This window comes from Hermetia illucens, chromosome 3, assembly GCF_905115235.1.
Source record: "Hermetia illucens chromosome 3, iHerIll2.2.curated.20191125, whole genome shotgun sequence".
NCBI lineage: Eukaryota > Metazoa > Arthropoda > Insecta > Diptera > Stratiomyidae > Hermetia > Hermetia illucens.
This window is the reverse complement of record NC_051851.1, coordinates 78,121,188-78,137,609: the sequence shown is the minus strand read 5'-3', so window position 1 is coordinate 78,137,609 and position 16,422 is coordinate 78,121,188. Positions and strand designations below refer to the sequence as shown.

Genomic DNA, 16,422 nt, shown 5'->3' with positions numbered 1-16,422 from the left:
AAAAGAATGTTCTGGTCCGTTGAAATTTTCCACGCCTTCCAGACAAGACCGAAAGTCCAGAAAAAATATAAAATGAAAATAAATTTGTATTTTATTTTTATGGAATTTTGTGCCAATCTATGTCGCACTGAAAATACCTATTAGCTTCTCTGCTCTTCCTGTGTAAAATACTATAGATAAACTCCCTGTTGACGCTATCATAAACCTTCCCCAAATCGATGAAGAGCAGATGAAGTATAGATTTGACCCTCCTCACATTGCTCCAAAGTGATCCAAGAGGAAAACTTCACCGAATGTCAAACGGTTAAGAACCGTGGTGAAGTGTCCTCTTTAGTTCCTCATCGTGGACGAGGAGTCTACCATTAACGTCCCTCAAAGGACCATCGACAAGTTTGCGACGATATGCAAGTTCTTTCTTGATGTAGTATACGAGAAATTATCGCTCTCCGCCACATCTTCTGTTTCACCGACCAGCACAATAATAAATCTTCTTTTGTCATGGCGCACACTACGTCAACTTCCCGGGGTTTCTTGCGGTATCGTAGCGACCAATAAAATATTCCGAAGTCTGGTTTTGTAATGCCCCTTCGGGATGTGGCTGAAGATTTAAGAACCGCCCCAGAAAGGAGTATTTTTGATGGCGATAGGATGCTCATTAATATCTTCAGGAAAATTATTCAAGGTATCTGCTTGCCAAAGAGTGTATACATTTTTCCACAGAATATAACCATAATAACATGGAGTATCAAATAAGAGGGAAGCTAGGGATATCTACGGACACTGCCTACACGTTCCGGGACAGTGTCCGGCACTGCAAAGTAGGTCGAGGCGTCTGGGAGAACACTTAATACCAGATGCAAAGCTGAAAGATCTGGAAGTAGGGAACATACTAAAGTTCCTAACGGTTATAGGCCTGCTTGAGATGCTATGATCAATAGGTACACTATAACCAGTAAAAGGGGCACAATAGTTCTTCAAGGACGCGCTCCGATTTTTCCTTAACAGAATAATAATAATAATCAAATAATTGGTCTCTATTAGTGTTTTTGGCAGAGAGTTGTGATTCTGACATAAGTAAGGGGAGAGGGGCGGATAATAAAGTGGTCTCTTCTTTAGTGGGCATCGTCACTCAATCGAGGAATATAATAAGAATGCCCGCATGCGATATCTAGGTCTCTCATTAAATAAAGAATAGTATAATATAAGTGATAAGGAAGGTCATAACGTAAAGTTTGGTGGAAATCTCATAATTTTTAACAAAATGTCATGCAACTGCATATGTTTAATTTTAATGGTGTTAGGATGGTTGGCGGCAGCTTTGAAAGTTCATCCCATCTATTCTGTCAATTCTCGTGTTGTTTATCGACCATCTTATTCCAGCAATGCCTTCAGATAATCTTCGGCAAAGTCGAAAAGTCGACTGGAGCGAGAAGTATCCTCCAAGTCGCAAATACCATTTTTGAACTTTTTGTACTGCTCTATACCCGAATGTAAAAACAATTAGAAGGGAGGAAATTTTCATATGGCTTTCATATTTTCCAGGTGGATGAAAGATCTCTTTCGGAAAGGATACCGACAACCGCTCACAGAAGATGATATCTATGAAAATAAACCGACGCTCAACAGTCAACGTCTGACCAACAAACTTCTCAAATTATGGAATCATGAACTTACAACCAACAAGAATCCAAACATCCTGCGAGTGCTATTCCGGGCATATGGGATGCTATCAATATCTGCTGCATTTTTTTACTGCTTGCTCGAAACAGGATCCAAGTAAGTTTTAGGACTTCAGGTGGTTGAGTGCAGAATAAGTGCATATATGTGTATCTAGCAATCGAAAATCAACAGAACATACGAATTTTTCACAAAAGTTTGTCCTTTGCACTGTTATTATTCATACTACCGAACAAAATCCATATTTGACTTCAAATGCAATTTTCTCCCCCAATGTCCTTACAGAGTCGCACAAATTTTCAGTCTCGGTGGCCTTGTTTCTTACTTTACGCCCGGTCAAACGGATATAAGTAGGGACATGGCGTGGCTGTATGCAGCTGGAATTGTTGTTCCAGTACTACTCAAAGTGATAGTGTTCCATCCTTATATGCTGTATTCCTTTTTCCTTGGTACGAAGATGAGACTGGGATGTGCCGGGCTGGTTTATCGCAAAATACTGAGGCTATCGAAGACTGCGACGAACGACGGATTGAGCGGAAGGGCGATTAATATTCTCTCCAACGATTTGGGGATGTTCGATCCGGCGTTGACTTTCATTCACGATTTGTATCGGGGACCCATCGAAGCGTTACTTTTCGGATATTTGATGTATCTGGAGATAGGACTGTCTGCAGTTATTGGCATTGGCTTTATGCTGCTTTTCCTTCCTGTTCAAACGTTAGCTGCAAAAAAGACGGCAACCTTCAGAGAACGAGCTACAGCCCGAACTGATGTACGAGTGAAGCTTATGAATGAGATAATTCAGGGAATTCAAGTCATCAAGATGTACGCATGGGAGAAGTCCTTCGCTGCAGTCATAGCTAAAATAAGAGCATCTGAACTGTCGGCTATAAAAGGAGGAATTTACATACAAGCAGCTTTGAACTCCATATACATGATTTCTGGAATATCAGTTTTTTTGAGTTTAGTTTCCTATGTCCTTTTCGGGAATGCGCTGACTGCAAAGAAAGTTTTCACAGTTTCGACTTTCTTCAACGCTTTAAGCGATTCATTTGTTCAGTATTGGCCAATGGCCATGACTTTCGGGGCTCAAGCTTACGTCTCAGCGAAAAGAGTTGGAGAATTTCTACTTCAAGATGAGGAAGTTAATTCCGAGAAATCTGGAAAAGGTATACCTAGAAGGATACATAATGGAGATAGTGATAAAAAGTCCGTAATATTTGAAAAAGCAACAGCATACTGGAATTCCAAGGATTCGAAAGAAAGTATAGCTATAAAGAACTTTAGCTTTGAAGTTAACCCAGGGGAGTTAATGGCAGTAGTTGGCCCTGTAGGAGCCGGCAAATCATCACTCTTAAACGTGATCTTGGGAGAACTAGATCTTCAATACGGAACAGCGCTCATAAACGGGAGAATCAGTTATGCTTGTCAAGAAAATTGGGTATTTGAAGGTACAATCCAGGATAACATTGTCTTCATTGAGGACTTCGATCAAGCTCGATACAATCAAGTTGTAGAAGTGTGTGCTTTGAAAACTGATTTCAAGTTGCTCCCCTACGGTGACCAAACTATAGTGGGTGAACGAGGAATAAGTCTTAGTGGTGGACAGAAAGCTCGAGTCAATCTTGCTAGAGCTATTTACAAGAAGGCCGACATTTACCTTTTGGATGATCCCCTCTCAGCAGTCGATACTCATGTTGGCCATCACATTTTTGAACAATGTATCAAAGAATATCTAAAGGATAAAATCTGTATTCTGGTCACCCATCAGCTTCAATTTCTTAAGGACGTTGAACATGTACTTCTGATAAACGCTGGTGAAATTCAAGCGCAGGGGAGTTTTAGCAAGTTGCAAAATATGGAAAGTATCAAATTCCTAGGAGAGACTCACGATGAGGAAGAAGATGAGGAGGAAAAGCCAGATAAAATAAAAGGAGAAGCGAGTGAAGGTGAAGCGTTGATTGAAAAGTCTGAAAAGGATAACAGTGATGAACGAAAAGAGCAACAGGCAGAGGGAGCAGTGGGGTTTGGAGTCTATAAGTCATATTTTGGAGCAATGGACGGCTGCTTTATATTGTTGATAATTTTTTCACTGTTCATTGCTGCTAGGACTACGCTTACGGGAGTGGATTACTTCTTATCAAGATGGTAAGTAATGCATGGTTTTTTATGGTTCAGAGAATTCAAATCTTCTTTCGAGGCAGAACTTTGTAGCTAATATTATTCTAAAATCACCCGTTCCTATGGTTTTAAAGGTTTTTTATTTTTATCTGCCGTATATCATTTCCTCGTCATAAGTTGCTGTTTTGTTTTGAAACCTAATAGAGCCAATTCTAATGCGCTGATTGAATGTGCAATAAGCTCGAAGTTAATTTGTATACACTTTAATATCATTATCGTCGTAAAGTAACACCCTTTTATCACATTTGTTATCTCGTATCTGATGCGGAGTCTGAAAGTCGTCTATCTTAAAAAGAGGTCCATTAAATTCATGAACGGAAGATTCTCTTCTAATGCTGAATACCGAGATTTTCGCTTATGAGGATCAATGCCACTTCATACCATCCAAGCCGCTGGTAGCCAGCCTCTTCGGGGACCGACTAAGATACACCAGTGGAGTGTTGCACGACAGAGAAAAACAGCTTAGCTTTTTCTCTGTAAGTCAGAGATATGATAGAATCTGACCATGGTAGAGATATGGCGTCTGTGAGTTTTATACACCAAAGTCACCGGCAACTCCTCCCCTTTTTCCCGGCGAACTACCGGAAAGTCCCTCATCGCCGGGGAGCTACCTCTTTAATCACGTACCAATTGCGTTTGGAATTGTGTCTTCCTCGTGGTCTGAGCTTTCCTCAGTCTATATTGAATACATGCAAAACATTTGTGTTGGAAAATGCAACTCCCTCCGCACACGGCGACATCATTTAATTTAAGACACTTTATCGGGCACGGCTCTGGTTTGCTTTAATCTTCCTATAAGTAATGAAGTTATGTTAGATCGTCTTCTGGTATGCATATCATATACGGTTGCTGGAAACCGCTATTTGGAGCTTAGCGCGTCGCTTTCGTTTCCTGGCAATGCGTTTCATCTCCCTCCAACATTTTCCGTGAAACTTACACCCCTCTCCTACTCTTCTAGGATGACCAAAACTTGGGATAGTGAGTTCAAATGCATAGCAAAATCCGCAATGGAGTTGTTGCTATTTCCTTATATGTGACCTATTCACTGCATTTTTTGGTCAACACATACATGGCAATGTGGCCTATAGACCGACCAATTTTTTCAATGGTTATTGTCTCAGGTCAGAATATGGAGCATGGAAATTTTGAGTAACAGCAGCCATCACTTTCTATGTTCTACTCTCGTGAAGTGGCACACGGATAATATTGGCGCAGAGCAATCCAAATTTAACGTTGGTGTTGAGATAGCTTCATTTCGAAATTTGCAACCACACAGCGAATGTGAATTTGACACTGCTCATGCGTCGGTTAACTTCAAGTTCAGTGTCGCGTCGGGAGAAACAATGCTACCTAGATACTTGAATTGTTCATCGCCTTCGCAAATATTAAAATTTGCGATGATTAGTCAGACTGGTTTCGTTAATGTCGAATTGCAATTCTACTTTGCTTGCCTTCTTTTCCTGTGACACGATCAACGAAACAAATCAATGTCATCAGTTTAGTGAAGGTGCTTGAGCAAAAATGACCATAGTCCATCCAAGGCAGCATGGCGACATGACGCAACCCTTTTGGACTTCTCATTGGATTTCAAATTTACCCGAAATTTTGCCTCGATACAACATGTAATATTTTGCATCATCATATGTCGTTCTTATGATAACAGTCGCTCTGAACTCCACGTACTGGGCAACAACGTTCTGAAGGGTGTTAATGTGTTGCTTTTTATCAAATTTTCGGGATGTTACTTGGTGCACTTCAGGCTGATTATAGCTAATACCCTTGCAAATACAGGAACCAGGAGTAAGGAGAAGTTCCGGGGGATGACTTTCATTACCGGCGGCTTTACTTAGTTTGAGCGTATTGATGGTCTATTCTTCAATTTTATGTGGAGGAGCACGCCGTATCCGCGGATTTCGTCGGATATTATATGATTGAGTATAATGATGAAGTGCTTCTTCAATCTCAAGTTATTGATCATCGTAGGTAAGAAACAGTATCGTTAACATCACTGACATGGCCATCGAACAATTCGCGACTATCTATAAGTTTTCGGAAGTTTCACTAGTCAGTTCAATAGTAAATTTTTTTTGTTATTTTCTCACACGAAGTTGCAATTCAAGAAATTTATTACGTTATTGAAATTTCACGGCATTATGTTCGCCGCCAATTTGCGCGGGACTCACAGTTGGTAATGCTTATCGATCTGCTTCCACGTTTCAATAGTCTTCTTCGGGGATGGTTGACAACCTGTGTAGTTCCATAGAAAAGAACACCTTCAATGGTGGTTCAAATCTTACAATTTTTTCATATTTAGATCAATAGCCGTATTATCGGGATGATAGAACCCGGACTATCAATCTATATCTGTATGTTTAAGCGGTCGTTGGAAACCTTCGTAGGCGCGAAAGCTCTTCGGGTCCGCTGTCAGATATGGATACATGGTGATAAGTTGTTCCCGATATATGCCGAATAAAGATTACTTCATGCGACGGAGACGGTATTCAGTTTTCATTTCCAGAAACTTTTTGCTAGAAATACCGCAAGCACGCATTGATTATACTTCCTGATTGTGCCCTCTCATCACTCTCCTTTGCCGCAATGAAACAGAGACTATCATTGTCTGTGGCAACAACCTGTCAAGAACTGATCTGTGTAAATATCTCGAATTAAAGATCTTAGCCAATGGTGAACCGCGTTATGAAATTGCTTCATGCATCAGTGTAACTTGGATTGAGTACCGTTTCACAACTGGCGTTCTTTGTAATTTTCTGTTAGAAAACTTCTTTGGAACAAATATGTAGAGTCAAAAATGAAACGTGTTTTTACAACTTATGGGCTGAATAGATGTACCTTTGCCTGGATATGGGTGGTGGTGGGACATAGAACAGTATTTGTGGCTAAAGTTCCTTATCGTCAAAAAGTATCGGAAGAAAAGTAACCTGATTTCCAGCCAATTTTTTTTATCTCCATCACAATAACATCCCTCTGAAGCAACACACGTGTGCTAGCGTTTCACCCCCTCGACCATGCACTCCTGGTAGGTCGCAAAGGATTGTCTTTCACACCGCATTGTATTTTTCTGGCTTTGGCTGATCTTCCAAGCGTCCCTTGGACGATTGTTGACTTGCCTCCATGCCAATCAGGTCCACGTCTCGTCACGAGTTATTACGTGTTTTATGAAGGATAGTTCATTACTCGATTTAGAAATCCTCTGTCCTGAGCAATTGTCTTTCCATGTTGATTTTTGCACGAGAGTCAGGTATGTTGGGACAAACCGGGATATCCGTGATCGATATGGAGTTGCACCGATCGTGAAAAAACTACGAGAGAGGCGGCTTCGATGGTATGGTAATGTAATTCGCACCAACGAGAATTCACTTGACAAAATTGGGCTAAATATCGGAGTCGATGGTAAGCGATCGAGGCGAGCCGAAATGATGGTGGCTTGATACGCTGGATGGGGATTTAAAAGCCTCGAGATTGCATTCAGATCAGACATTTGACAAAGCCAAATGGCGAAACCGATCATGACGAGCCGACCCCGCTTGTGGACGGGAAAAAGGCTGAAGAAAAAAAGAAGATTGTTGTGAACACTGAAGTCAATGGAAAACGACAAAAGGCGGCCGAAACAACGGTGCCTTAATATGCTAGATAGAGACTCGAAAGCCTAACGACTGCATCCAGATCAAACCTTCGACGAAGCGAAGTGGCGAAACCGATCACAATGAGCTGACCTCGCTTCTAAATGGGTAGGAGAGATGTCATTATACCGTTTAATGGTTCGGTAGATAAATTTCTTCTTTATTTTGAAAGCTTTAAGATTTCAAAAATTCTTTTGTTTTTGATTACCCACTCCATATTTACTGCACGAAGCGTAGCCACACACTACATTCAGCACAACCATGCTCACATTTCACTAGCGCGCAGCCATCTGCAAACAGCTATATATGTTGACATTTTAACAGGTGGATACAAACTAAAACTGAAATATCGTGGCAGTTAATTATATAGATGAGATGCAATACTGCAAAATACTCTCTGCCCGGCGACTCCACCGCGTCACTTGGGTAAATGTCGCGTCACGCAGTTTCGCTCAAGTCTGTATTGCTTCGTGCAAAACTATATAAAAATATTTTGACAGGCGCTTTGCACATAAATGCAGTCCAACCTTTATGTTATGTTATACAATATACAACTCAGCAGTTCCCCGGATGGTGTCGTTGGGAGTCATGAAACGGTACACATGCGCGTATTGCGGGAAATTCTCGACGAAAGTCTGGTGCAGCAGTGAACGGGAAGATGAGGTACATACCCCACCCTTGTTATTTCGTAGTAGCAGCGGATGATAAAACGGTTCATTTTCTCAGTTCATTTCATCCGCTGCCTACTCGAACCTGCTAAAGTGGTCGCCACAGATTGTGGTGAAACGGCTACAGCAGACAGAGCCATGCTCCTGGTTATCGTGGCGCCTAGACGTCGAACCGCCCCACGATTAGCGGTTTCGGCGACGTGCTGTCCATTATGGGAGAGCGACCCAATCGCGAAATCAGACAACTCCCACCGGATCTTCTTCCTTTTATGTGGCATATATCTTCCTGTTATGCTCCCTTCAGTTTTACTGAAATAAAAACTAAACTGGAGCCAGGGCTGACATCAAAAGGGAATGTGATCTAGCGTGGACCTTCTCTACTTCATTGCAGCACTCAGGCTAGAAGCTTTCCCGCCACAGACGCTCGGTCGAGTCAGTATTTTCCTTTCATTCTTCCCATTTAGCTCGCCTTCATTCTTGAAGCTTCTCGCGATCCTAACTGGCTAACTACAAAATCTGCCCAAATTCTTCCAATTTCAATTGTACAGTGTGGACCGTACTTCCCGACTCTGTACTTTCGATCCCTTTTACTTGCAATAATGCCGAATCTTCCTTGATGTGTGTACCGTCTTTAAGCTTTAATTGCCTAATGGACAAGTCTGTCTCCTTCAATATTATGCCTCTTCTTAGTTCAAAACGGCGAAAAAGTTAAATGTGGATGTTTTTGATGCCTTTGCAGGTATAGCAGAGCTGTCGGATGGTAATTTATTTTGGGACGTTAGAAACAAACAAGAAAAAAAAGTCACGTATCCACAACAGTAAGGTTCACAAAATATGATTCAAAACAGAAAACACCAACTTTTCTGGACCGTAAGTTGGTGATAGCTCCAGAATTGCTGTACAGCGTGATATCCCCCTTCTTATGTAAGGCACATATAATGCCTCCTTGCGGATTGATTCGCTTTCTCAAACATTGAGCATGAGTTCATTAACCGCTTGGCGCAGTCAGTCGCTTCCATATTCAACCAGTTCGGTTGCAACTCCATTTGCTCCGGGCAATTTATGATTCTTAAATTGACCATTTCTTCTTCTTGGTGGTGGCAGCATTTGTCCGTCATCTTCAGTTGGCGAGCCAGCAATCCCCCGATATTTTCGTTGTTAAGCAGTTCATCAAAGTACTCAACCCGTCGCTCCAATATGCCCACACAGAGTCCGGAATTCCATCTTTGTCGCGGCAAGATGAGCATCGATGTGTATATGGCTTCATCCTGCTAACTTATAGGTAAAACTGCCGTGATTGATGCGGTCGTTCCCTGCACATCTCGAGTTCATAGACAAACTGGTTCTCCTAAACATCCTTCTTTTGTCTGTGAAGTTGCGTCTTCGCTTCGGAATTCAGATGAGGCATCTGCACGTGCTTGTGTTCTTCGAGATTGCTTCATTGTCCGGTATGCAGCATTCTTCCGCACCGTTGTAAAATTCTTCCCTTCATCGTCGTACCAGTCTTTCCCACTTATTTGTGAATGGGACCAAATATGTGTGCTCTCAGTGTGTATTCTCAACTAATCGTCAGAAGGGCGTTAGAGATGGTGTTCTTATTTGACCTCGAAGCACCATAGCTACGAGATGGTGATCCAAGTGACGAAAGGTGGCGACTTTCGATTAACACGTAGTCAATTTGGTTGAAAGTCACGTCTAGAGAGGGCCTTGGTTGTTTCTGAACCCCTTTCTACGAAAAACAGCTACTTATATCAACCATTTCGTGTACCACCGCTAGTTGGAAAACCCGCAGTCAAACTACGGTAGCAGACATATTGTCCGAATACGGTGTCCGTCTTCTGTTCTCCAAGTATGATTTTGAATTCATATCGAATTTTGACTATCAAGCGCAGAATTTACAGCCATTAACTTATGTTTTCAAAGCCGACAACAGCAGGTTTCATTTTTTATTTGACTAGGAAACATAATTCGAATACATGGTTTAGTGTATAGCCGTTATAATATATGGTGTAATGGCTTTTCGTTAGGAAATCAGTCTAGCATATCTCTTGCACCGCTGTTATCAGATTTCAGAATTCACAGGATTAGCCGCTTGATTGTTGGTCTGAAAAGCTATGTTCTGTCCCTTAATGTTCCTTTGAAATGTACCGATTGGTTCAAGGTAGAATTCTTTTAAACCAATGATCTCAGCAGTCCCTCCCTCTACTTTGAGGAACCCGTGAGTGTTCCAGGTGATCAGTTGCTGGTTCAAGTCTTAGACCACTGCCACGATCTCCTAGTTTGCGCTATTACTTCAACCCCTTTCAAATCTTTGGTCTACATGAAACCTCATTATCATGCTATTCTTTGGTGTTAGCAATTGCAAATACCGAATTAAATCTTCCTCCGATTACAAGTTATCAAAGCAGTTGTAGCTTTCTGACATGCGTTCGCAATATGCGTCTTTCAGAGTAGTTTTTGATTTAATGTAATTCCAAAATATTGGATGGCTGTCAGATGATCGTACACGCGCTTCCTAGTGAATGGTGCTGAGTTGATGTTAGGTGATTGTTGCGCCACTACAGGTGCTAATCATTCTCAATCCAGTTTAGATTCTATCACATAGAGAATTCTTATATTTTTCCTTGTAGGTTAAAGCAATGTCGTCAACGTATTCCTGTATTCCAGCCTTTGCTATCTCTCCTAGGAGTGATGGTACAATACCCTATGGACAGCCTTGCGTAGTATTCATGACAACTGAGTTTGTACCTGCTGGAACTTCTACTGTCTAACATCCTGTCCATTGAAAAGGTCAGAGTGTTTCCCGCACTTTCGAATCAGGGCAACTCACATCTCTGCACACGATGTGTTATAGAACGCTTTTTTGATGTCCAAAAACGGACAGAGTGCGATTTATTTATCATAGTTTCCGTGGCATCTCGTATTACATCCGTCAGCTGATGCACTCTAAAATATTAGTTTTCTCTATTCTCCACTGTTTTGAGTGGAAACATTGGCAAGCAAATTGGTCAGAAAATTATAAGGTGAAAACAATCCTTACTGCTTGCCTCCGTAATAAATACCCTTGTTGCGAATGATTTCAGTGGTTTGAAGATTCCCATTGGCCACTCTAGCTCTCTACACTCTGCACTCTAAAATTGATACACCAGTAGCTTACTCCAAACTACAATTTTATTTTATTGCTTCTTAGCTTTGTACTGATGAAGGCAGTAAGTTGCTCCCGATATATATACCTACACCGATAAATAAAAATTGTAGTTTGGAGTAAGCTACTGGTGTATCAATTTTAGACTTAAGTGCAAATAGAAGACAATATCTAACGTCTTCTAAGTATAACTATTTTACTAGTTTCCAATTTTTCTTTTTAAGGTTCTGGGGAACTTCATTAAAATCGGTTAACTGTCTGCCTGTCGCATGCACTTTCTCAGAAACCGTTTTACTGATTGACACCAAATTTTAAACGTCCACATATATAGTGAGCTACATGGTTCTATGTGGAACTTAAAGGGGGGTCTCAATACATGCGAAATGGGGTGTAATTTTTTACACCTAATGTAGTCATGTGGAAATGTCTCCACCTAGCCAATCGAAAAATCTGAATAAAATCAAAAAGCTGCAACTCGCTGCAACGGTCTCAAATGCAAAATTTCCACCATATCGTGTTGAGCGGTTCGATATGTAATGCTAAATTCATTAGCAATCTTCCGTAGGCTGGTATACCGATGATCGAGCCCCATTACTTTCAATTTTTAAAGATTCTATATAACACAAAACCTTATTAGAATCGATTCGATGTCTGTTTGCCTATTTGTCTGTTTGCCTGTTACACCCGGTTCACTTGGAAACGGCTAAACCGATTATCAGGAAATTTGATGAGAACATGTGGTCTATGAATCCCTTTACATACAACGGGTAACATTATTTTTCACCAGGGTTAAGGGGGGGGATCCCCGTGGGGGGGTTTTCTTTTTTTTTCACAGAATATGTGGCGTGTCAAATGAAACGGCTCAATCAGTTCTTTTTGAATACGTTTACCGGGTGGAACATCGGGGAGTGCGGGCTTAAAATGTGTGTCCCAAATGTGAAACAGGTTTCGTTCTCAAAACTTAATAATAATAATCGTTGGCGCAACAATCCATGTTGGATCAGGGCCTTGAAGTGTGTTAGAGCACTTCATTGAAGACCGTAACGGTACACTAGGAGGCAATGTGGTCAGCATTGCGCTCGACCGAGATTATTACCCTGATTTGACTCAGGTACTCATTCACAGCTGAGTCGACTGGTATCCGACGTCAAATCACGATACAAACTCCACTGAAACCAGTGAGATTTGAACCGCGACCTTCCGTACGACAGTCTTGCGCTCTAACCACTCAGCTATCCGGACACTCAAAACTTGCCCAACTGAAAAATCACAACGGTGTATCCATACGAAATCTAGGTCTACCGAGGGCGTGGGGAACGAGGTAAATCCCCTACTGTTATACGGCCGTTTTTAAAGTTTTTATACTATTCGTTTGCCCGCGTTTTCAACAGAGCAGATTCTCGAAATGTTGTTTGCCACAATTCCGATCCTTTAGCATACGAAATTTCATTTCATTGCTCAACAGAGCTACCAACATTAAAAGGTAAAAAAAGTTGACTGATGTAAATAGACGCCAAGTAAATACTAATGATGTATTGACGCTAAATATTGACATATATGGTGGTTCTATCAAGCGCAGTTCCTTTAAATTAAAAATTGCCAGTATTTTTTGATCATAGTGTAAATGCGATGCTAAGAGGGATAATTTAGGTGTTTGATGAGCGATTGGAAAAAACTATCGTGGTCTGTAGCGACAGCTGAGCAATATTGAGGGCATTAAGCCAGAATCGTTCAGCAACCAAGAACTCCTTTTAATTCTGCATCTATTTGAAAACTGTGAACGGATAGCTGAGTGTTTAGAATGCAAGGGTGTTGAACGGAAGATCGCGGTTCAAATCTCACTGGTGGCAGTGGGATTTGTATCGTAATTTGATGTTGGATACTAGTCGACTCAGCTGTGAATGAGTACCTGAGCCAAACCAGGATAATAATCTCGGGCGAGCGCAATGTTGACCACATTGTCTCCTACAGTGTACTGCAATCCAGGAGTGTACTGTCACGGTCTTGAATGAAATGCTCTAACACACTTAAAGGCCCTGATCCAATATGGATTGTTGCAACAACGATTGTTGAAAATGGTAATACAACTTTGGAAACCTGACCATCGCAGTGCAGGGGAAAATGAAATACCGGATACCTCACCAAAAGGGAAAATATGAAGAGGTGAAGCAGGCGGTTATCTATTGGTTATGGTAGCTCCCCATTTGCACTACAAAGGGAGACACAAATTTATATGTTGCTGGCCTACTCCATCCTTTTTAATTATCTTTTACAACAACTAGGAGCTTCTCCCAGTGCTTAACTCGAGGGGAAGTCTTTTTCTCAACGGCAGTTTCCGCTTTCAGTAAACAGAAACTAATAAGAAAAGGAAGCTTATACTATTTACTCTCTGAGATATAAGGTTACTCAAACTATCGTGCGAATTGGGATGATCTTTAGTAGACTATAACTTCATTCACTCCATGAAGATCTAGATGCGTTTCTTCCACTTAGAAAGTAATCATTGTGTTCGTTCTTCAATTGCCGTTATTGGCGGATGTATAATAGTTTAGGATCTTCAAGCGTAAGGAGTTCAACTGATTTTTTTTGGGAGCAAATGTTTAATAAGACCTTCGTGAATAGATTAGTTAAAAATCAGCCCCACTACAGTATACTATCTTTTAATCTTCCAGGGTGAATTGGGAACAGGACATCTCTCTGGGGAACACTACTTCAACGCAGAACGGTGCCGAAGTTCAAATAAGCGATGGTTTTCAAGAGCAGCGGAAAGCATTTGTGACCACGTATTCAATATTATTGGCAGCGGCATTTGTGCTGTTCCTGTCAAGGACTTACGGATTTTTCATGATGTGCCTCCGTATATCATTGAAACTACATGATAGGCTTTTCCGGAGCATCACTAGAGCCACAATGCAGTTCTTCAACACAAACTCATCAGGGAGAATTTTGAACCGGTTTTCAAGGGATATTTTTGCGATTGACAGTAGTCTTCCAAATTCGATGCTTATTTGTATTGGGGTGAGTGTACATTTTGAGAATGGAATTTGGTCAGGCTAAGCTTCAATTCCTGCTGTGGACTACTAAATTCACGCAATAATACTCCTAATCTTTACAGTTCTTCATGGACATGACCGCTATAATGGTAATTGTCGCTATTGCCAACTATTGGCTGTTGATTCCTGCGCTAATTATCCTTGTAATTTTCTACATTATACGTGGCATTTATGTACGCACAAGTCGAAGCTTGAAGCGAGTAGAGTCCTTGAGTAAGTGACAAACATTCGTTAAATTTATATATATGAAGTATTAACTAACCAATTATCGTTCACAGCACGCAGTCCGCTCTATTCGCATACCAATCAGACGTTTCAAGGACTCACTACAATTCGGGCATTCTGCGCTGAGGATGTCCTCGAAAAAGAGTTTCATGCTCTCGAAAACATAAATACTTCGGCTTGGTATGTGTTCTCAGCCGCAAACCGGGCTTTGGCTCTTTGGCTGGATGTCGTCTGCATCCTGTACATTGCCGCTGTGACGTTTAGTTTCCTTCTGATGGAAAACCAATTCCAGAGTGGAGATGTAGGATTGGCCATCATGAATTGCATTAACATGGTTGGGTTGTGTCAGTGGGGAATGCGTCAGACTGCCGAGGTGGAAAATCAAATGACATCCGTGGAGCGAGTAGTGGAGTATACGCGAGTTCAGCCAGAGGCTGCTCTTGAAACGGCAGAAGCATATAAACCAGGAAAAGACTGGCCGGAAAATGGTTCGATACGTTTCATTGACGTTAGCATGAAGTACGCAGAGAACAAAGACTACATCCTGAAAAACTTGAATTTTGCAATAGAGGCCGGAGAAAAAGTGGGAATTGTTGGCAGAACAGGAGCCGGCAAATCGTCAATTATTCAAGCAATATTCCGCCTGGCAATCAATGAAGGTGTAATCGAAATTGACGATATTGACACTAATAATTTGGGCTTGCATGATCTTCGAAGCAACATTTCGATCATTCCGCAAGATCCTGTGTTGTTTTCGGGTACCCTGCGTTACAATTTGGATCCATTTGAGACAGCGACCGACGAGGCGATTTGGAAGGCTTTAGACGATGTGGAGCTCAAAGAATTCGTTTCAAACCTATCTGGCGGCTTGGAATGTGTTATGTCTGACGGAGGTTCCAACTTCAGCATGGGACAAAGGCAGCTTGTTTGCTTAGCACGTGCAATTTTAAGAAATAACAAGATTTTGATATTGGATGAAGCAACAGCTAATGTTGACCCAGAGTAAGTTGATTTTTGACTTTCTTTTATTAGAAAAGCTCACTCTTATTTTCTGTTTTTCTTTGCAGGACTGACCAGCTAATTCAGCACACGATTCGTACGAAATTTGCAAATTGCACAGTGTTGACTATAGCCCATCGTCTGCACACTGTTATGGACAGTGACAGAATTCTTGTGATGGATAACGGACGTGCTGTGGAGATAGGTCATCCATATAATTTGCTGAGCCAAAGTTCCGGTTACCTGAAGAACTTAGTGGACAGAACGGGACCTGCTATGGCAGCGGTGTTAATGGACGTTGCCAAGGGTAGCTATGATGAAAAGTTCAAAAGCTACGATTTTTCATGACTGTGATGGATTATAGCTAATAAGTTTTTAAATTTAATTTATTTTAGTTTTAATGTAAATAAATAATAGAAGGTTTAATTTTTTGCAAGAAAACCTTTTGTTATTTTTTTGATTACTCTAAGGCCCCTAGGGAGATCAATGCAGTAATCATGGCGCAGTATCGTTTTCAAGACTTAATTATTTCCAGGATTTCCTTGGAAGTTTATAATGCTTTTCAGTTGTTTTACATGATTTGGGACGGTCATTTGTAATTTAAGGCTTGCAATGGTTTTAAAAATTGATATCATTATTAATTTTCTTAGCATTACGCAGTTTAGAACCTAAGCTATTCTTCTGCATAATGGCCGTGTCTATCCAAGCACTTTTGCAGAAGATGTTCCGGCCTTTGTACCCATGCCATTAAATTCTGCCGCTAACCTTGTTGTGTTTAAGCATATTCCACCCAAGGGTTTTTTAAATCTCGACCACTTTGAAGCGCTTCCCTG

The 16,422-nt window shown here is 41.2% G+C and overlaps 1 protein-coding gene across 2 annotated transcripts in view; it reads left to right on the top strand.

Moving 5' to 3' along the window:
* The window catches only part of LOC119651403 (probable multidrug resistance-associated protein lethal(2)03659), a 35,819-nt gene extending 19,799 nt beyond the window's left edge, over window positions 1-16,020 (top strand). For both annotated transcript variants that reach the window (XM_038054990.1, XM_038054991.1), the window contains exons 2-7: window positions 1,543-1,776; window positions 1,963-3,825; window positions 13,985-14,330; window positions 14,428-14,578; window positions 14,644-15,592; window positions 15,658-16,020. In XM_038054990.1, the coding sequence (XP_037910918.1) occupies window positions 1,543-1,776; window positions 1,963-3,825; window positions 13,985-14,330; window positions 14,428-14,578; window positions 14,644-15,592; window positions 15,658-15,937 (3,823 nt within the window). In that variant the 3' untranslated portion in view covers window positions 15,938-16,020. The remainder of the gene's footprint in view (window positions 1-1,542; window positions 1,777-1,962; window positions 3,826-13,984; window positions 14,331-14,427; window positions 14,579-14,643; window positions 15,593-15,657) is intronic.
* Window positions 16,021-16,422: the final 402 nt, after the last annotated feature.